Source organism: Ovis aries, chromosome 9 (assembly GCF_016772045.2).
Source record: "Ovis aries strain OAR_USU_Benz2616 breed Rambouillet chromosome 9, ARS-UI_Ramb_v3.0, whole genome shotgun sequence".
Classification (NCBI taxonomy): Eukaryota; Metazoa; Chordata; class Mammalia; order Artiodactyla; family Bovidae; genus Ovis; species Ovis aries.
This window is the reverse complement of record NC_056062.1, coordinates 73,151,391-73,172,952: the sequence shown is the minus strand read 5'-3', so window position 1 is coordinate 73,172,952 and position 21,562 is coordinate 73,151,391. Positions and strand designations below refer to the sequence as shown.

Genomic DNA, 21,562 nt, shown 5'->3' with positions numbered 1-21,562 from the left:
CCTAGACAACGTATTAAAAAGCAGAAGCACTACTTTGCCGACAAAGACCCATATTATCAAAGCTATGGTTTTTCCAGTAGTCATGTACAGATGTGAGAATCAGACCATAAAGAAGGCTGAGCGCTGAAGAATTGATGCTTTCGGATTGTGGTGCTGGAGAAGACTCTTGAGAGTTTCTTGGACTGCATGATCAAACCAGTCAATCCTAAAGGAAATCAATCTTGAATATTCACTGGAAGGACTGATGCTGAAGCTGAAGCTCCAGTACTTTGGCCACCTGATGCAAAGAAAAGAGTCATTTGAAAAGAGTGATGCTGGGGAAGACTGAAGGCAAAAGGACAAGGGGCAGCAGAGGATGAGATGATTCTCTGGGTTAGATAGCATCACCGACTCAATGGACACGAATTTGAGCAAACTCTGGGAGATAATGAAGGACAGGGAGGCCTGGTGTGCTGCAGTCCATGGGGTTGCAAAGAATTGCACATGACTTAGCAACTGAACAACAGCACAAAACTGGATTTCTACCACCCTTTATCAAAAGTGGGAATACATCCCACATCTGCGTGAGTAAGTTGGGGCAGATTTGCCTGCCATGAGAACATAAGTGCCTGGATTTTACCACATGTTTTTAAAATCCCTCTTGGCCTAGTTACCCAGGAGAAGAAATAGAAGCTTAGCCTCTCTGCATACTTGAAGGATCACAGCATAGAAAAGGAAGCATGGGGAGGGAAGGTTTCATTGTAGAATCTTTCAGCCACACCGATTCCATTTAATGCCCTCAAATCCTGTGTTCATTGGTGTGATTGGATAATTTGCCTTGGAGGTATTCTAAGGTTGAGTATTCTATTTGATTACATGGGGTTTGCTGAGAAATCTGATTTCCAAGAGTTTGGAAGCAGATGTCTCTCAGGAAATTATGCTTTCGAATCAAAAAACCAACCTCCCAGACTCCCAATCCCATTAGTTAGGAGAAGACATACATAACTGGATAACAGGATATAAAATGAAGATCTAAATGTTTTTAATTATAATAAAGATCTAAATGCTTATGAATTACAATAGAATGTAAAATCACAAAGTGAGCTATTTTAAAATAAATGTAGTCATTATAAAACTTTAAACAGGAAAGTGATTTTTAAAAATTCAAAGTAAGAAATCTGGTACAAGCGAAGATGACATTTTAAAGTATTGTCAATGAATTTTCACACAGACTTTTTCTCTCACAATAATATTCATTTATATCTTCAATCTTACACAGCAACAAAGTCACAGTAAGAAAGACAGCAATTGCTTCTGAAAGGAAATCAAAGAAGCCTAGAAAGATTATTTTTTCAAAAGGATCTTAGGGAGTTGAAATAAGGCTTGCTTCTCCACGGGCTGACAGCATTTAACTGGGACGGGAACAGCAGCATCCTTTTCTCTGATTTTACCTTTGAACAGAATAAAAGGAAATGAGTGTAACATTCTCCCCGACAAAGAGATGCAGAACCGAAGCCTAACCCCCAAGAAATGTTATAATCAAAGTAAACACCAATCTCACTCCTACAAATGCTGGTAATAGCATGTTACGCCATTCAACAGAATGTCTTCCTCTTGCTAATCTTCCTCTGAACTTTTCACACAATTTTCCTGGATTGGAAGAATAATTCCAATCGTCAGGAAATGACAACAAAGCTGGAACTGTTGGCTGCACAGCATTATTAAAGACTTAACAACATTCAAATGAAAGAGAACACGGCTGGGAGTACACAGCACCCCATCACAGTCTCAGGGTTTATATCAGGAAGCACAGGTTAGCATAATGTGCAAACCAGCAACGCCTAACTGGATTTGTATGTAAAATAAATCCTTTGACAGACAGTGTCCCTAATTAACACAAATATCTCTTCCTGTCCATCACGTCAACCTCTTCTGTAATCTTTTGCTGATGTGACGTGTTGCAAATCTGAAAACATATCACACAATAAAAAGAAAAAAAAAAAACAAAACATGGAGGCTAGTGAAGCTGCAAAACAAAACATGTAGATTTCATGAAGTCAATAGAAATATTAGAGAAATGTTTAAATCACAGCAAAGCCCAACCAAATAGGTACCTGGCAGAGCGGGACCAGAAAACAACTGAAAAAATAATAATAATTAAAAAAAAAAAAAAAAAAGAAAATTGACAAAGATGATGATCATAGGTACTTGAAGAAGACAGATTTGAATGTGAAAAGAGAATACTGATGAAGCACTGAAAATTTTTTTTAATGACCATATCTGTAATATTATTCTAAAACTAAGTGTGAAATAAAGCTTATCATATACTATCAAATAATTTTCCTGAAAAATTACACCTAAAGCAACATTCGATTCATTTTTCACTTATTCTAGAACATGGTTGCCTTTATAATACGAAGATTCATTACTTCCAGATAAAGTCCTAATAAGCTTATACATTTTGACTATAAACTTGCACTCTTGGTATTAAGTAGTAGCAACCTTCCCCAACAGCAGGTCCCTCTGTGTTACCAGCCTCTTGCTTATATCTGGTTTTCCAAGCCTCTGCGCCATGTTTCCTAACATCTCAGAGAATAAATCTCCAGCTAGCTCAAGGCCTTCTTCAACTTGGGAGGCTCACCCAGGCGTTCTACGTCAAGAGGTCTTTTATCAGTCTGCCCTTTGGCCAAACTATCCTTGAATCTTAAGTCACTTGGAAGTCTTTGACCTTGTCTTGGACTCTTCAACCATTCAGGAACAAAGAGATAGGCTAAGGTCATATGTTGTGCTGCAGGAAACCTTGCTGTGCCCACTGTCCCTTACCCACAGCACGTGGCTCAGGGCTGGGCCTGCTTCCTGGTCCCATGTGTGGAGTCTTCTCTGGATTTCAGTGTGACGACTTCTCCTTTATAGGGTTCACGCTTCACAGGGGTAGGTGTGCAAGTCTGAAAGAGAGCATTTCATTTTTCTCTTGTGGTTTATTGACTTTTTGAATTCAAGGCTAAATTCTGCTATCTAAATGAATTGTGAGATCAAAAATGAGGCGGTGAATTTATCATGTTCCTCGTACTCTTTACCCTTTCACAGAAATTCCCAGAGACCTCAGGTGGCTCAGACAAAGGCCCGGGGAACACTTCCTAACACCATTCTTTCCACCGCAACTTTCTCTGGGATCTCTACCATATCCTCACACACTGGGTTCTGTAACCACCGTACAGGCTTATCAAACATTCTATCTTTTCCCGTGGCTTCAGTCCTAGGTGTCTGCGTTCCCAGAGTTCTTTGTTGTACATGTCTTCAGACTTGCAGCATTTTGCTGCGGATTCTAGCAATCTCTGTGTATGTTTCCTCATTTTCTGGATTGTCTCTGCTTGTAACGGGCCTTCCACAGAATTTCCCATCTGGATCTACAACTCTCTGCTGGCCAGCTGGGTAGTGGGACCCTGGATTCAGCCGGAGTTAATTCAGTGTTTGACCAGTGTTTTGAAATCAGGACTATCTAAACAAAGGGATTCATAAGAAGTAAATTATATTCTTCATCAGTGTGGAAACAAATTCCCTGACAGGTCAGGTGAATTGTAAACCACCATCATTAAGGGCATGGGCTCTGGAGCCAGCTTGCCTGGGCACATTACTTAACACTGTGCTTCAGCTGTAAACTGAGGATGGTAACAACACTTAATTTATAAGTTGGTTATGAGAATTACATGTTGGGAGGATTAAATATATGTAAAGCATTTAGAATAATGCCAAGTGTATAATAAGCTCTTAACAAATAAATACATGTATGTGTGTACGTTTGTCTTATTTTTACCATCAAAATTAATATAGTCATCAACAGTGTGGGCTTTAGAGAAAGGCAGGTCTGAGTCTGAATAATAGCTTTGCCATTTACTGGCTAGAGGAAACTAGCAAGTTAATAAGCCCCTCTGAGCCTACTTACTCACCTACAAAATGGAGGGAATAAAACCCACATCCCAGGCACATGAGATTTCCCAGATACAAAGCATTTTCTTCATTCATTCAATAGATATTTATTGAGCACACATCAGCCCCAGGTGCAGAGGATAAAGCAGAGAACAAGATGGAGACCATCCCTACAGCTGCAGAATTTGAAACAAGCTGATCACTCAGTGAATAGGAAGACCCCTGCCCTCTGCTCACAAGTCCATGCCTCTGTCCATTTCCTGTGTCCGATGGAATGCTTTGCGGAACCTCCATTTCAGCTCACTGTCAGCTAAGTCCCTCCCTTCACCCTGGGCCCTGTCATCACCTTGAACATCGACACGGAGAAATGAAACACCAACCTCTCATGGCTGCCACCCAGCCCCTGGACATCGTGGTTACTTGGAGCCCATCAATACCTGAAACTTTAAACTTATGTAATTCCTCACTCTCTGATCACAATCTCCCTTTCAGGTCTTAAGTCTCCAGGTTTTTCCTTCTCCTGGTTGACTTTCCAAGCCCAGCGGTATATGTATACTTAAACCTAAGCCGTGTAATGCAACCTGCAACATGCTCACGCTCAGTCCTGCCCGACTCTTGGCTCCTCTCTCCATGGGATTTTCCAGGCAAGAATACTGGAGTGGGTCGCCATTTCCTTCTCCAGGGGATCTTCCCGACCCAGGCACTGAACTTGAGTGTCCTGCGTCTCCTGCATTGCAGGCAGGTTCTTTACCCCTGAGTCATTGGGGAAGCGCACTTGAAACTAAAGTGACCATAAATTTACCATCTAAACTATGACACTTCCGAGAGTGTAAAGGGCATTAAACATAATGAACAGGCTCAATCCAGGACCGTCCAAGCAAACCAGGATTTGCTTCCACCTTCCTTCAAACGTTCTCTTACCGACAACCTGAAGTCTTGTACCTTTCTCCTTTCCAGTCGTTATTTGCACTTGGCAAAACCCAAGGCATATTTCAGTTCAATCATCAGCTTTCTCACAGCCCTTGGAGAAAATGACATCAGTGTGCAGATAATCTGTGTTACCTGCCTTTGTGCCGTGTATTCCTCATCAGCTCCCCCTCCCACCTCCCTGTTTCCACAACAGTTCCTTTGAAAGCTTTCTGTCTGTGGTTTTCATCTGTACTTTTTGGTCTCTTCTGGACTCCTTAGGGACAATGCTGGTGATTTAAACGGGCTGTCAAGCCTGCGCCCTATCATCCTCATTCAGGAGCGGGCTTGTTCCACAAGCTGGCTGGTCCCTTGAAGGATCCTTTCCCTGGACCTAACTGCAGGCTCAGGGATGACTCAAACCAGGTGAATCAGCATCCTTCCTAACATCTTTCTGCCAGGAACATGTCTTCTCCCACTGTGGCATGCCCACCCTCTTTTTTACCTAAATATCTGCAATGGATCTTCAGTAACTCAGCCCAGGCAACCATCAGCCCAGGAAGCTTTAACTCTCCCTGGCACATCAGAGTATCTTGCTTACCACTTTCTGTTTTTGTGTAATAGTCTGCCTCTTCTGGCAGACTCGGGGACAGTGTCTTGGTCTGTTTCTCCGTAACAAGTACTCAGGAAATAGTTGACAAGTCCCTACCGAGGGTGGAGGGTGCTGGTGGGGAAGAGATCCCACACTTGAGCTTCTTTCTTCTTTGTGTCTGTTGTCCTGGCCAGAGCTGACTCAGTTTCCCTGATCTTCTTTTGTTCTGCTTCACCATTGAGCTGCTCCCCAGGTTGCACTTGCCCTTTGCACTTGTCTTAAGACCGCGTTCCAGCTGCTCAGTCACTGCCAGCAATGCCACGAGGCCCCTCTCAGCCTGGCTGGTCTCTCTGGTCATGCTGACCATCCAACAGCTCTGCCCCGACTGGCCAGGTGTCACTTGCACATAGCTTCCTTCTGCATCTGCCGGTGAGGCTCGGGATGGGCAGGGACTAGTTTCCCACTAGAATAGCCATAGCCAACGGCCACCTCAAGCACAGACTGACCCTCTTTGGGGAGTTTTCTGCCACCCCACACTTCACAGCCTTCCCCTTTATAGACAAGCAGACAGGAATCAAAGACAATACAAGTTCTGGTCTCAAGCTTTGCAGTCCTTTCAACCTTTTCATCTTTTCTTATCCTCGGACACGGTTACATAATGTCTTTTAATGCTAGACCCAGGTCTTGTTCATCTTTGTACTGTTTATCGCTCAGGGCACTGTACTCTGTGTGCATTTTAGAACCTCAGTGATGTTCACTGTGATGAAATGGAAAGGTGACGATGCTGGTGCTGCAGAATGTGAAGCTGTCCCTGTGTTATTCCACAGTTCAGTTGCCCATTTGTTTTCTAAGTAGACTGACACTGCAGCTCTCAGGAAAAGCAGTCATGTGGCTTCTCTCTGGTGACAAATGGCAAATTTCCATCTCAGCCCGGACATGGGCACCGGCATCTGGCATGCCCTCAGAGGCTGTCCTAGGGGTGTCCTAGAGACTGTCCTAGGGGCACCAGCATCTGGCATAATTTCAGAGGCTGTCCTAGGAGAGGGCATCAAAATCAAGCGGGTTTCTTTCCCAGGTATCCAGGATGAGTACAGTAATGACAGGGACTCCATCCCAAGTCTCCCAACTAAGGGCACACGTATTACTTCAGTTCAGTTCAGTTCAGTCGCTCAGTCGTGTCCGACTCTTTGCGACCCCATGAATCACAGCACGCCAGGCCTCCCTGTTCATCATCAACTCCCGGAGCTCACTCAGACTCACGTCCATTGAGTCAGTGATGCCATCCAGCCATCTCATCCTCGGTCGTCCCCTTCTCCTCCTGCCCCCAATCCCTCCCAGCATCAGAGGCTTTTCCAATGAGTCAACTCTTTGCACGAGGTGGCCAAAGTACTGGAGTTTCAGCTTTAGCATCATTCCTTCCAAAGAAATCCCAGGGCTGATCTCCTTCGGAATGGACTGGTTGGATCTCCTTGCAGTCCAAGGGACTCTCAAGAGTCTTCTCCAACACCACAGTTCAAAAGCATCAATTCTTCGGCGCTCAGCTTTTCTTCACAGTCCAACTCTCACGTCCAAACATGACCACAGGAAAAACCATAGCCTTGACTAGACAGACCTTTGTTGGCAAAGTAATGTCTCTGCTTTTGAATATACTATCTAGGTTGGTCATAACTTTTCTTCCAAGGAGTAAGCGTCTTTTAATTTCATGGCTGCAGTCACCATTTGCAGTGATTTTGGAGCCCAAAAAAATAAAGGCTGACACTGTTTCCACTGTTTCTCCATCTATTTCCCGTGAAGTGATGGGACCAGATGCCATGATCTTCATTTTCTGAATGTTGAGCTTTAAGCCAACTTTTTCACTCTCCTCCTTCACTTTCATCAAGAGGCTTTTAGTTCCTCTTCACTTTCTGCCATAAGGGTGGTGTCATCTGCATATCTGAGGTTATTGATATTTCTCCTGGCAATCTTGATTCCAGCTTGTGCTTCTTCCAGCCCAGCGTTTCTCATGATGTACTCTGCATATAAGTTAAATAAGCAGGGTGACAATATACAGCCTTGATGGACTCCTTTTCCTATTTGGAACCAGTCTGTGTTCCATGTCCAGTTCTAACTGTTGTTTCCTGACCTGCATACAGATTTCTCAAGAGGCAGGCCAGGTGGTCTGTTATTCCCATCTCTTTCAGAATTTTCCACAGTTTCTTGTGATCCACACAGTCAAAGGCTTTGGCATAGTCAACAAAGCAGAAATAGATGTTTTCTGGAACTCTCTTGCTTTTTCCATGATCCAGCGGATGTTGGCAATTTGATCTCTGGTTCCTCTGCCTTTTCTAAAACCAGGTTGAACATCAGGAAGTTCACAGCTCACGTATTGCTGAAGCCTGGCTTGGTGAATTTTGAGCATTACTTTACCTATTACTTAGAGGATGTTAATGTAGCATAAAGCTAACGGAAAGGCCAGGATGAAGCATCAGAGGGTTCTGGGTTGAATAAAGGAAGGAGGTCTCCTCTCTTCTTGTGTTCTCCTGGGTTTCTTCCAGCCTCACCCATCAGCTTTCTTCAGCTCCCTTGCTGGCTCTTACCCTTCTCTCCTCAGCCTCTGAAGGTTGACAGCCCCAGAGCTCTTTCTCAAGCTTGCCTTCTTCTCTGGTGGCCTCACACTTGTGGTTTTAAATCTTATATATGCCAGGATTTCTAAATCTTATGTCTGGCCCCAATCTCTCCCAAATCCCAGACTCTTTTATCCAAGTGGCTAATGACCTCTTCACAAGGAGGCATAACTAGCATCTCAGACAGAACGAGAACCTAAGCAGCAACAAACTATAGCAGAGACTAAAGTAGGATTACAGTTCTTTGAGCCCAGGAACTGCTGTCTTAGTTGTACCTGTATCCCCAGGAAGATGGATAGATGGAAGAGCATCTATCCATAGCACCTGAAATAGCACCTGGGGCTTAATAAACATTTGTTAAGTGAAAGATTTCTTGACAGAAGGACTTTTTTTTTAGAACTTTGTAGATGATATCAGGTGATAGAATCACCTGAGGGTAGCATTATCTACGATCATTTGACAGCTTTCTCAAGGAGTACCTCAAGAGACTATGGTTCTGAATGTACACCTTTGGGAGACTGACCTGGGTGATGGCATCTTTCCCGCCTAGTACAGGCTGGTCAAAATTGGATGATCAGCCCAGGCCAGGAGTTCTTCCTGTCTTGATGTGTTCACAACCAAGTAGAAGGGCTTGAGAGTAAAACAGTGTGAAAGGCTATCCTAAGTAATATAAGAAACACAGATGGCACCTCACTCAGCAGGGCGCTGGTGGTTTACTCACATAGATGAGAGTTCAATTTGAGTTCACAGTATTTAATGATGATTGTTACTATGATGAGTTAATAGAAAGACAAAAAAAGGATTATATCACAATATGCAGTGCTAGAATAAATATTAATTGTAATCATTATACCTGCATAACTGCATTTTGGTTAGCTGATCAGGGGAAAGAAGAAACTTAAAGTTGATAGAAAATTTAACTGTATTGTCTGCAGAGAGTGGAATGCTAAGATGCTAGATTTTCTGACGAGCAAGATCAGAGAAAAGAATCTTGAATTCCATGGGGTTCCTAATACAATGCTGACCATGGATGCTAAGATATTAAAATAGTAATAAAGACAACAGAACTTCCAAATACTGAAAGCAGACGCTGACCTAACACCAAGCAGTTCCTTTGGAACAGTGACTCTCTGAAGATAAAATCCACACCCAGCTGGTGAATTTAGATAGGTACACAGTACCTCGTGAACGTCAAGGTTCTCAGAGGTCCTTATGGAACTGAGCTTGCCAAGGGAAGGTGAATCACTAGACTCAATAGAGGTGATCTATAACAATGAAAATTCACATTTTGATAATGTTTTATAATCCACCAAATGTTTCTATTTAATGTTCAAAATACTCTGTGAGCTATTTCTCCAGAACAATGTGAACACCTAATTAGTTTTTAGCAAATATTTACTGAGTGTTGAATGGTTAGATGAAATATGAAAAGAAAGCATTTAGAAAGTCCCTGTATACAGCAATGCGCTGGTAAATGTTGACAACCCACCTTCCCTTTCTCTCATCACTCCTAAAGCCCTGACTTAATGCATGTGTCTCTTTCTGTCACGTAAATGCTCCCACTATGGCTGATTTCAAGCTACCAAATTGACATCACTGAATAAGGAGCTGGGCTGGGATACATACATGTGGCTCCAACATACAGTTCATCTTTTATAAGTGTAAGTAAGAAGAGATCTACTTACTTTATTCAATACTAGCCATCCATCTGGGAAAATTAGAATTATATGGCAGTTGATGATGACTTCAATTATTAATATTTTCCTTGAGCTACCACATTGAGAAAGACATTGAAAAACTGTTCTTTAAGAAATGGAGGATACCCATTTCAAAGATTAGATCAGCCATTCACTCAATTTTATCGTATCTAAATGGCAAATTATGTGTATGGATGCAAAGGTACAGCCAGTTTAAAAGCTTGGGCAGCAGTATTCTGAAACCATGCATGACTCCAGGCAGCTATTCCTGCTTCTTCAGAAAATGCAACATGACCCTTATTTTACAAAAGAGATTGGGTTGCTTACTACTGAGAAAAGAGAAAAGAGGATGATGGGAAGACTGTCTATACTTCTAAGTTTTGCTAAAAAAAAAAAAAGTAACACTCTAAACACACAAAAAGTCTAGAAATAATAAACCATTTGAGTTTAAAGAACTAGCTTTTAGAGGGGGGTGAAGAATGAATCATATGTAAACTGATTTTGTTCTTTCAAAATGTTCTTGAACATCTCAGTTGTTGTTGGTTGAATGCACAGATAGAAGGCGACAACAGTATAAGGGACTAGAAAATCTGGATTTTGGTATCTGCCGATATTGAGAACAAAACCCCTACAGATACCAGGGGACAATGTACTTTTGTTCTTCCTCTTTTGTTTCCCTGAATCCCCCAGTACTCTTCCATAAGTGACTTTTTATATTGAATTGAAATATATATTTTATTATTATGTTTATCAAATAGAGTTTGTTTCATCTCCTGATCTAAATTTTTTCCCTTAAGGATCCGATGTTTAATGTCAAAGTAACAATTTCCTGAAGCTGTCAAACTACATTAAAATGTCATTTCTCTCCTTTGGACTTCCTCATAATATCTGTTAACAGTGACAGCTGCACAGCATGATACTAAGCGTTTTATTAAGTAATAAAATCATCGATAGGAATCAAGTTTACAAATAACCCCACTGTCTGGGATGAGGCAGGGGACAATCTTCTGTGCAAATTTATCTAAATTCCTGTCCATGACCTCTGAAACTATAGTCTTTGTTCCTTCCATTTGCAATTTGTCTATTTATCAAACACCTACCAGATAGCAAGTACTGGGCATAAACAAAGTAAGTTCTTCAAAGAACTAACATTCTAGCCAGGAGACTAGCTGAGTTCTGGGACTGAGAAACTCTGGCATTTCTGTACAATCTGCGCTTTGGAGTCCAGAGTGGCGAGTGATTAATGGTCTTGGGAAGGATAACAGGTGAGCAGGAGAGGCGGTGTGCACACTTCCTGCTTGCCTTCAAACTCTTATCCTCACTCACAAAGAAGTCTGAATATTTTAAATGAAAACCAAGGGAAGAGCTCTCATTACCTCATGTGAATATAAAATCTGGGATTCTTAACAGCTCTTTTTCTTAACTTCAGTGTGATATGTTTCCTCTATAAAATTATCTTTGCCTAATGGAGATTTTAAAAAAAAAGATCTGAAACATCTCCACAGAATCCTCAAACCTCATTTTATCCACTTTATTTGATACTTTTTCCACATTAACTCTTTTAAAAATAATGGATTCCCCATAATTTGAGTTTCACAATTATGTCCTTTTTTCTTGTTCTGTTGAAATCCCATGGTATAGTGAGAATACAGAAGGCATTACCACCATCCCTGGCTCTTATGATTTCTCACTGCTTAGCCCAGGGAAATTTTACCTAATTTTGCTGAGAGCCAGTTTTCTATTCTGTAAAACTGGGATGATACTATCTCTCACATGGCTTGCTGTGCAGATTAAGTAAAATAAAAACTATTAATTACACCAAGTACAGTGCCTAACAGATCATAAGTGCTCAGAACAACATATTATACAATTGTTGTATGATTATTACTTATTGTTAAGTAATAATTAAGTTTATTATTAAGTAATAATTAAGACAATTATCAATTGTCTTAATTAATTAATTATTAATTAATATTGTTAAGTAATAATTAAGACAATTATTACTTATTGTTATTGTAAAAGCAATCATGGACTAAAATACCTTCAAAGTTGAGATCAGAAGAAAATATTAAGAAACTAACTCACAAAACTGATGATGAACTCTGAAAAAAATGACGTTGGCATTAATTTTGCCAACAAAACACCCAACAACAATTTGAAATAGAGGACTGATGAAGCCAGTCATGTGGTGATCTTGGCTGCCTCAAACATTTTCCGAACAGGAGGAAGACTTAGGCAAAGTCAGTCTTTTAAATACCGTCTATCAAGAAACCTGGGTTCTATCTTTGGGTCAGGAAGATTCCCTGGAGAAGGAAATGGCAACCCACTCCAGTATTCTTGCCTGGAACATTCCACGGACAGAGGAGCCTGGTGAGCTACAGTCCATGGGGTCGCAAAGAGTCCGACACAACTGAGAGAGACTAATATGAGGTGTTCTCAGTTAGTCTAGCATCCCGGCTGGTGACCAGCAGGTACTGATAGCCAGGAGCTGCCTCCCCCTGTCACATGACTTACCACCAAGTAACTTACCACCAAGTGTGGCTCAGACGGTAAAGAATCTGCCTGCAATACAGGAGACCTGGGTTTAATCCCTGGGTCGGGAAGATCCCCTGGAGAAGGGCATGGCTACCCACTCTAATATTCTTGCCTGGAAAATTCCCTGGACAGAGGAGCCTGGCAGGCTACAGTCCATGGGATCACAAAGAGTCCAACATGACTGAGAGACTAACCCTTTCACTGTTTCTGTTGGATCTACCACTTCTGAGTCTACGCCTTTCTGTTTATTCCTTGTATCACTACTACGAGTGTCATGAATGAACTAGCTTCCATCGATGTCTCTAATTATTTTTCCCCAAACCTAGTACAGAATCATTTACCTCCCATTAACTTTGGCCACCTCATGCGAAGAGTTGACTATTGGAAAAGACTCTGATGCTGGGAGGGATTGGGGGCAGGAGGAGAAGGGGACGACAGAGGATGAGATGGCTGGATGCCATCACCGACTTGATAGACATGAGTTTGAGTGAACTCCGGGGAGTTGGTGATGGACAGGGAGGCCTGGCCTGCTGTGATTCATGGGGTTGCAAAGAGTCGGACACAACTGAGCGACTGAACTGAACTGAACTAAACTGAACTCACTTAAAGGGCTTCCCTTGTAGCTCAGTAGGTAAAGGATCTGCCTGCAGTGCAGGAGACCCGGATTCGATCCCTGGGTTGGGAAGATTCCCTGGAGAAGGAAATGGCAACCCACTCCAGTATCCTTGCCTGGAAAGTCTCAGGGACAGAGGAGCCTGATGGGCTACAGTCCATAGGGTTGCAAAGAGTCGGGTATGACTGAGCGACTAACACTTACTTACTTAAGTCAACCCTTATGTTTTACAGTATGTGGTTTGTTGCTTAAGCATATAGCTTTTGGAGTCAGATAACCAGAGTTTATGTTTTGGTCCTGCCATATATGACCTGTATGACATGACGAACTTTATTTCCTGAAGCTTCAGTTTCCTAATATTTAAAGTGGGGAAAATAATAAATACTCCCTCACTCACAGGGTTGTTAACAGTGACAAGATCCCCTAGCACTGTGCTCTGCCTCAGTAAGAGCTCAGTAAATGTTAGTATTGCTGTAATTTACCATATGATATTTAGAAATACATGGAAATCTTATGGTTTCTACCTACCTGTCACCTGTCAGTGTCAACATTTACAAATTAACCCCAGCAAAATAAATGGCAACCTTAAATACATTGACTGAAATACAGTACATGAAGAATTGTAACATTCTGAGAATTTACAGCATTCCAGAGTACTTGTTTACTAAATCAAAGCTTTAGGAAGTGATTTTTAAAAAAGAAGAAGAAAGGATGAATCTTATTTATAACAAAGTCTGAGAATCCACAAGCAAAAAACTTTCACAAGACATTAGGGAAGAAATCAAAGAGACTGCAAGATCCAAATGAAATGAATCAGAAAACAGCTAGAGAACTTTGGAAAAAGAGAAATATATTTTAAAAAGGAAAAAGACAAGGAAGCCTTAGAACTAATCCAAGGGTTATAAACTATAATGGTTATGTGGTCAGGTTGGGAACATTAATGGGTGAAGCCTGCAGATGAAAGTCATAAATGCTGCCTCTGCAGGGCTCCGTCACCCAGCTCTAGCCTATTCTTACCATGTGAGATTGAGGGCACTGGTTGCCTTCCATCACTCCCAAACCAGCAGTTTAGATGATTTTAATCTGAAATTTTTGATATGTTAGTGTATTTAGTGAAGTGAATTTTTAAAATTGTTGAAAACACTGCATGAACTAAATAAACAAACGTGAAAATACAAGACATAGTAAAAGAACATACCTTTTAATACCTCTCTTATAACAACAGGATTATTACAAAGACTTTATTATAAATTCAGTCATCAAAGGGGGAAAACAAAGAGACAGAACTGATATTTATAGACCTCCCACTGGTCCCTTTTATTTTAAAATCTCACTTGACTCTTACAGTCTCTTGGGGAGAAAACACTATCTTCGTTTTCGAGATGAGGAAGCAGCCCAGGGATGACAGAGATGCTTGGCCACACAGCGAGGAAATGTGAAGTCACGGCAGAATTCATATTTACTTGACCCCAACCCTGCCATGAATGCACCTTGAACGTGAAAGTGAAAGTCGCTCAGTCCTGTACGACTCTTTGCGACCCCATGGACTGTACAGTGCATGGAATTCTCCAGGCCAGAATATGGCTGTGGGTAGCCTTTCCCTTCTCCAGGGCATCTTCCCAACCCAGGGATCGAACCCAGGTCTCCCACATTGCAGGCGATTCTTTACCAGCTTAGCCACAACAGAAGACCAAGAATACTGGAGTGGGTAGCCTATCCCCTCTCCAGCAGATCTTCCTAACCCAGAAATCGAACCAGGGTCTCCTGCATTGCAGCCTGATTCTTTACCAACTAAGCTATCGGGGAAGCCAGGATGCACCTTGCAGACCTTCAACTACAGGGAGCATAGCTTCTCAAGGGGCAGTTGTTGAGCTTGAACTTCACGTTTTCGTTCTTAGGGGAGGCCACGCCTCCCACTGTTGCTCCCAGCCAATGACAGCATGCTACGTAGCTGGACCCAGGAACGGACTCAAGGGCTGTCTGTAGGTTGCTCAACATTTGTTAGTTTGAATGAAATGGTATTCTAGGATGCTCCTCACGCTATATTTTTTCTCCCTCTCTCATTCCTTGGGGCTGGGCTTGAGTTGCAGTCTGATGGCTCTCCACAGTCTTTCCCACTTTCCCTCCCATTTTTTCTCTCAGGTGTAAAACGGTGGCACTTTTATCTTTCTGAATGGCTACTTGTGAGACGAGCCTGACTAATAGCAATTGCCAAAAGGCCCACAGGGGCCCTGAACTTGCCTAGGAAAACCCAACTTGGTCCATTAGGAAACCCTGAATAGGCACTAATCTGCAAAGGAAAATGCATCCATCCAGTAATGAATTTTTCTTTGAAAGCTCTATTTGTCCGTAACCTTTTCTCACATCCCAGGAATATGTTACCCCATTGTATGTGATAATGCAATCACCAACATCAGGAACACGTGACAGTCCAGCCCGCGGTAACAGCCCTTGCAGCCCCAAACTCACCTGGTCCCGTTGCTTGATCCGTTTGTAAATATACTCAGCAAACGGTTTACGAGGAATAAACTTCCCGTCTCCTGCTGAGACACTGAAAACTCCAGCTTCGTATACCACTTTGCCTCTTGAAATCGTCACCAGGGGCACCCCATGGCAAACCATGCCCTCGAAGATGTTGAAGTTGACAGCCTGATGATGGGTTTTTGCCGAAATGGTCCTGATGTAAAAACAAAAATCATCCCGATCACGCCTGGCTCACTTGACAAGTATGAAATATTAAAAGAATGGCTTAGAAGAAAATTTAGCAACTCTATTAAGCCATAGCTTTATTACTGGAACAAGTGACTTTAAGAATAGAACAAAGCATTAACATTTCATTACAAAGTAATTACATTTTCTGAGAAAAACCCAATAGATCACTCTTTATGGTGATTAAAGAGGTGGAGTGGGCGGAAGAAGGGCATTGTCTCTCATGTTTATGATTTTAAGTTATTTTTATGTATATATTTAAAGAACAAAATATTAATTATAAAATATTTCAAATAGATGAGTCTGATGAACATGCTGACCAAATACCCAAATCTACAGAATTTTAACTTTTTGGAGACACAGTTGAGGCTTCTCAATATCTCTCCCCAAATTCCATTCCATTCACAGAGGCAACAGTTAATAGGTAACTTTCAAGGAAAATCATATCTTGAATTTCTTTCCCTTGTCTGTGGCGAAACTGGAAATTTGAGCATAATATAAATAACAAAATATGTTAGCATATAATCCCTTAGCATATTTTGTCACGTGTTTGCATATTCATCAGCTGTCTCAGTAGTTTATTAATACTTCTCAATCATATACAATATGACTAATGACTTCCAGGCTGGATATTTGGAAATGCTCCTTTCCCTAAATCACATTAAATGGAAAACAAAAAAGAAAACCTGGCAGCAGTGGATCATACAAGCATAACCTGAAGTTTCTACAAGTGCTTGCTCTCAGGGGTGGATTAAAGAAAAGTGATTCATTAAAAAAAATCCCAAGGTTAGGTTGAAGGAATAACAGCTAACAGCTCCCCTGCAGTCCTAATCTGGAGGGTCAGAGCTGGGAAACTTCACAGAGCCACCTCCAGTGGGAATGAATGGGATCACACTGGCCTGGTCTTGGGTTCCAGAACGCCATACCCAACTACCTGTTGGGTTTCCACTCAACACATCCAAACAAATTATTGGTTTTCCATGATGATTACAGTCCTCACACTTGAATTTGCTCCTCTCTTGAGTTTCTCATCTCAATAAACGCTACCTCCAACCATGTTTCCTCAATCCTTAACCATCATCAAGCCTATTGATTCCACCTCTTCCCCCAAAAATCTCAAACCTGCCCACTTCTCTCCCACTCTGTTGTCCCACTGAGTCATCTCGTTGACACCACGACCATCTCTCATCTGGACAACCTCAATACCTCTTCATGTTTCCACTCTATTTTTTTTTTTTATTAGCATTTTGTCTGTACTATGCTGCATGTGGGATGGTTCCCTGATCATGAATGGAATCCAGGGCATCTGCACTGAAACCACCAAATCCTAACCACTAGGCAACCAGGGAGCTCCCTCCATGTTTCCACCCTACCCTCTGCACTCCTCACCACTCCCCACAAAGCTGCTCAAATGATTCTTTTTTTTTTTTTAAGTGAGTATCAGATCAGGTCATATTTCTGCTTGAAACCCTCACTAGCTCCAGTCTTTTCCCCAAAAGCCAAATAACTGTTTAAAAAGCCCAGATGATAATAACCACAAAAAAGAACCTGCTCCCAATGAGAAATATCAGCATGGAAAAGAAAAAGAGGAGCTTCCTTATGCCAGGTGGATACTTTATGACATCCTATTTCATCTTTATAGCACCGCTTCAAGATAGAGAGTATTTTCTACACTTGACAAGTAAATAAATTGAGATTTAGAGAGATTAAATAACTTGTCAAAAGACCTATGACTACTTTGATGAAACTGCAACATTTTTATGTTTTTAAAATTAACTACAATAAATCTACTGTTTTAGTGATAGTTCTGTGAATTTTGACACCTGGATAGAAGTCTTACCCTCACAACACTCTGGACACAAAACAGTCCCATCACCTCCCACAACTCATACCGTCCCTGTATAGTCACAACTTCCCCTCCCCCGTAACTCTTGGAAAACCCTGATCTGTTCTGTTACTGTGGCTGTCTCGTTTCAGGAATGTCATATAAATGGAATCATTGAGTAGGCAACCTTTTGAATCTGACTTCTTTCATTTGGCATAACTCTTTTGAGATTTACCCAAGTTGTTGCTGGTATCAGGAGTTCGTTTCTTTCTAATTGCTATGCAGTATTCCTTTGCAGGGGCTTCCCAGGTGCCACGAGTGGTAAAGAAACCCCTCCCAGTGCAGGAGACTGAAGAAATGGGGGTTTGATCCCTGGGTCGGGAAGATCCCCTGGAAGAGGGCATGGCAACCCACTCCAGTAGTCTTGCCTGGAGAATCCCATGCACAGAGGAGCCTGGCAGACAGACTATGGTCCATAGGGTAGCAGAGTCAGACACGACTGAAGCAACTTAGCATGCAGACATGCAGGCACGCATTCCATTGTACAGACGCACCTCCGAGTGTTTTTCCATTCACCTTCTGAAGGTCATTTTGGCTGTTTCCAATTTTTGATGATTATGAATACAGATGTTAGAGATTCATGTACATGTTTGTTGTGAACTCTTCTCTACTATATATTCCCATGAGTGGCATTGCTGGGTCATATGGCCAGTGTATACTGCCAAAAAACAGCATTCAGTATCCTTAGGAATCAACTTACTCATATAGAGAAACATTAAAAGATCACTAATGATTGGGAGGTGGGTACAAACACAGCAACAATAATTTTAAACACTACGGAGGCGGGAAGAGGACCTATCAAATAGCAAGTGATGTCATGAACATGAGGAAATGAATAAAATAGTTAAAGGGTTAGTAGGTATGGAATGAGTTATGAATAAGTTATGAATTGGTGATAAAAGACACAGACTTAAAGAAAATAAATCTAGGAAACAATATAAAGGAGATTTAGACCTTCAGGCTACAGTGACTTTTTTTTATCACCATCACAATCTCTCTGTGATAGCTCTATAGTCTGGTACTGCGTTCCTGCTTTTCACAGTTACATCTTGGGCTTATATTGTAGTATGTTACATAAGCATGTCTAGACTGATACATTAGAAAGGCTGCTATATAGACAAAATAAAACGCACAGTAATTCATGCTGAAATGGTTATTTACATACAAGATTGGGAGGCAAGAAAGAGAAAACTCTAAATTATAAAACTTTATTTCTCTAAGCAGAAAGTTAAGAGTTACAGATACTGTTAAGAAAATAATCTAACAGAAAAGAAATGAGTTCTATACACAAAAATTGTCATTACAATATCTAAACTGTTGAAAATCTGAAGCATAACAATTTTCCAATGATTACTCAATGGAATATTGCATATCTATGAAAGACTAGAATTAAGAATACACTGGGAAAGAGAAGAAAATGACAATTATATAATTTAAATGGAAAAAAGTTGGGTTTTCCTAACTTCCCGGAAAGCATGGGTGAACACATATGCGTGTGGACAAATGCAAAGGAAATACACAAGGCAAAGCGCTTGTGTGGCCTAGGAAAAACAAATATGCAAAAAACAAGTAGATATGAAAGCAGAAGATCTGTGGCAGCAAAATATCAAATCAGATTTCTCTGCCTCAGACAAACTAAAGGTCATGTTTTTGACTTTCTCAGTGTTGGGGTCAGCAAGAGAAAGAGGGCAATTAGGCAACATCTAAGTGATTCGCTATAATAAGGTATTATGTAAATGAGGTCAAATTAACACCAAATGTAAATTCTTGGCACCATCACCAGCAGCAAAAAGTATGTGCTTCCACTCTCACGTTGGAAGGCGTCTGACAGGGTGTCATTCCTCACCCAGCTTTTCCTTCCAGCTGAGCTGCGAGTCTCCAGCTCTGTAGGTGCTTTCACACTGCGGAATCTTCTCTTTCCTTGGGTGCCCTTCTCACTGCTCACATCTGCCCTCTCCCTGCCCTTGCCATACCAACTTCTTTGACCTTCCACTAGACTCTGCCCCAAAATCCTGGTCCCATGTCAATTATATCTCAATAAAGCTGAAAAAGAAGAGAAATGAAATGGAAAGAAACAAGAGGAAAGGAAAGAAAAGAGAATACTGGTCCCTCTTGAAGCTAACCCTGATGACCCACCGTAAAACTTGGCATTTTCCTCTGTGGTTTAGCATTATCTAAATCAGTTGCTATGTTTTGTGTGTGTTGGAAATAGAATACTGACTTAAATGGAATGTAAACATCCACTCCTACATTTCTGTTGTGTACTAAACATGTCTGGTGAGCTGCACAAGCTGATTAGTCATAAATAAATAAACATTGTTACAATTATCATTCTTAGTTGGATTGTATCCAGTTACGTGAAACCTTTATCAATACCTAATAATACTTCGCAATACCAACATTGTCAACATGATGAAGTCTATAGATAAGTATTATCACCCCATGTCCTGGATAACAAGGCTGAAATACAGCTGTGTAAGAGCTTGCCCAGTTTGATATTGAAGCAACCTCTGAGAGGTTGGAATCACTGCCTTTTTTTGAGTAAACTGATATATCTAACCCCATTGCAAGATTTTAAAACTTGCGGTACATTTTCAATATTTGTTTTAAACAAAAAATACAATACAGTATCATCACAAGGTTTATAAAATTATTACAAAATGTATTTAAAATCTACTTATTACCAGTGCAGTATGGGAGATGCTTCCCTCATAGCTCAGTTGGTAAAGAATCTGCCTGCAGTGCAGGAGACCAGCTTCAATTCTTGAGTTGGAAAGATCCCCTGGAGAAGGAAATGGCAGCCCACTCCAGTACTCTTGCCTGAAAAATCCCATGGACAGAGGACCCTGGCAGGCTACAGTTCATGGGGTCGCAAGAGTCGGACACAACTTAGCAACTAAACTACCACCGTGAAAGATGTGGTCCACTGATGGAATAAGCACAAGTTCAAAGTCACACAATTGCTTTTGTAAGGACGCTTGTCCCTTTGAACGTGCTTCCTCCAAGGCAGAGGCCTTCTGCTCGAAGGCAGTAGCCACAACACACTTCTCAGATGCCTTTGCAGCTGACCCCATCACGTGACCTGGCCTCCTCCAAAATGGTGCCCCCGCACCAGTCTTTGCATGGCAAGCTGGTGGCTCAGGAAGCAGGTGCCACAGAATCCATGTTGGTGAAGGTAGAGATGGATCAATTCTGTTTTTCAGGCCAGCTGTGACAGAGGTTTAGCACTAGGGTTCAAGCCCTGCTTCAATCAAACCATCCATGGTAACTGAGTCCAGGGACAGCCCTGGGGCTCTCCACTATCCTCTGGGAGACCTGGGGCATTGGTCCCAGCTGCATATCCTCTCAGCCTGGTCTTCTGGCCCTCCTGGAGATTCTCTGAGCCACCAGTTCTTTCTAATACATTCCTCTTTTGTTTAACCATCTAGCTTAGAGTTCTTTTGCTTGCAGCTGAAGAACCCTGCCTGATACAGTCTTTTCTTTTAGCCATCTTAGAAGAAAGTAAGAATAACATGCCCAGGCTCTGACTAAAAGGGATTCAGTCATTGGACTAACAGGTCATCATCCTAAGGTTCAGCAACACTGGGCGACAAATTGGAGCAGGTGACAAATGGGAGCTTTGCAGTATATTTCAGCCACACATGTGGTCCTATTCCGAGAGATGCAGTGTAGCAAGCACTGTTGTTCCAACCCTTGACATTCACTCTCCCTTCCTCTGGTTTCAGCCACCCCAAATTTTTCTTTAAGAAAACTCGCTCAGGAACTCCCTGGTGGTTCAGTGGTTAGGACTCCATGTGTGTCCACGGCAGGGGTGGTGGGTTCAACCCCTGGTCAGAGAGCTAAGATTCTGCATGCTGTGGCCAAATGAAAAAGAAAGAAAGAAATGTCTCTCCCCCATTGGAGTTATTCTGGCAAGATGGCTACACATGGTGCCCTAGTCTTCCCTGGCTAAGAGATGGGAAAACGCAATGTTTCCCAAGAATTTGAATCTTTGGCAGGATGACAAAATAAACAAATAAATGAAAGTTATTGGAGGGTATATCCCTGAACACAGATCAACGTCTGCTACAGTCTGTCCAGGGTTGCTCTGGGTTCTGCTCTTTCAAAGCCTGGCCC

The 21,562-nt window shown here is 41.7% G+C and overlaps 1 protein-coding gene across 2 annotated transcripts in view; it reads right to left on the bottom strand.

Moving 5' to 3' along the window:
• Positions 1 to 999: 999 nt before the first annotated feature.
• The window catches only part of DPYS (dihydropyrimidinase), a 99,523-nt gene continuing 78,960 nt past the window's right edge, over positions 1,000 to 21,562 (bottom strand). For both annotated transcript variants that reach the window (XM_027973109.2, XM_027973110.3), the window contains exons 8-10: positions 15,322 to 15,529; positions 2,803 to 2,924; positions 1,000 to 1,430 (exon numbers count right to left, since the gene is read on the bottom strand). In XM_027973109.2, the coding sequence (XP_027828910.1) occupies positions 2,817 to 2,924; positions 15,322 to 15,529 (316 nt within the window). In that variant the 3' untranslated portion in view covers positions 1,000 to 1,430; positions 2,803 to 2,816. The remainder of the gene's footprint in view (positions 1,431 to 2,802; positions 2,925 to 15,321; positions 15,530 to 21,562) is intronic.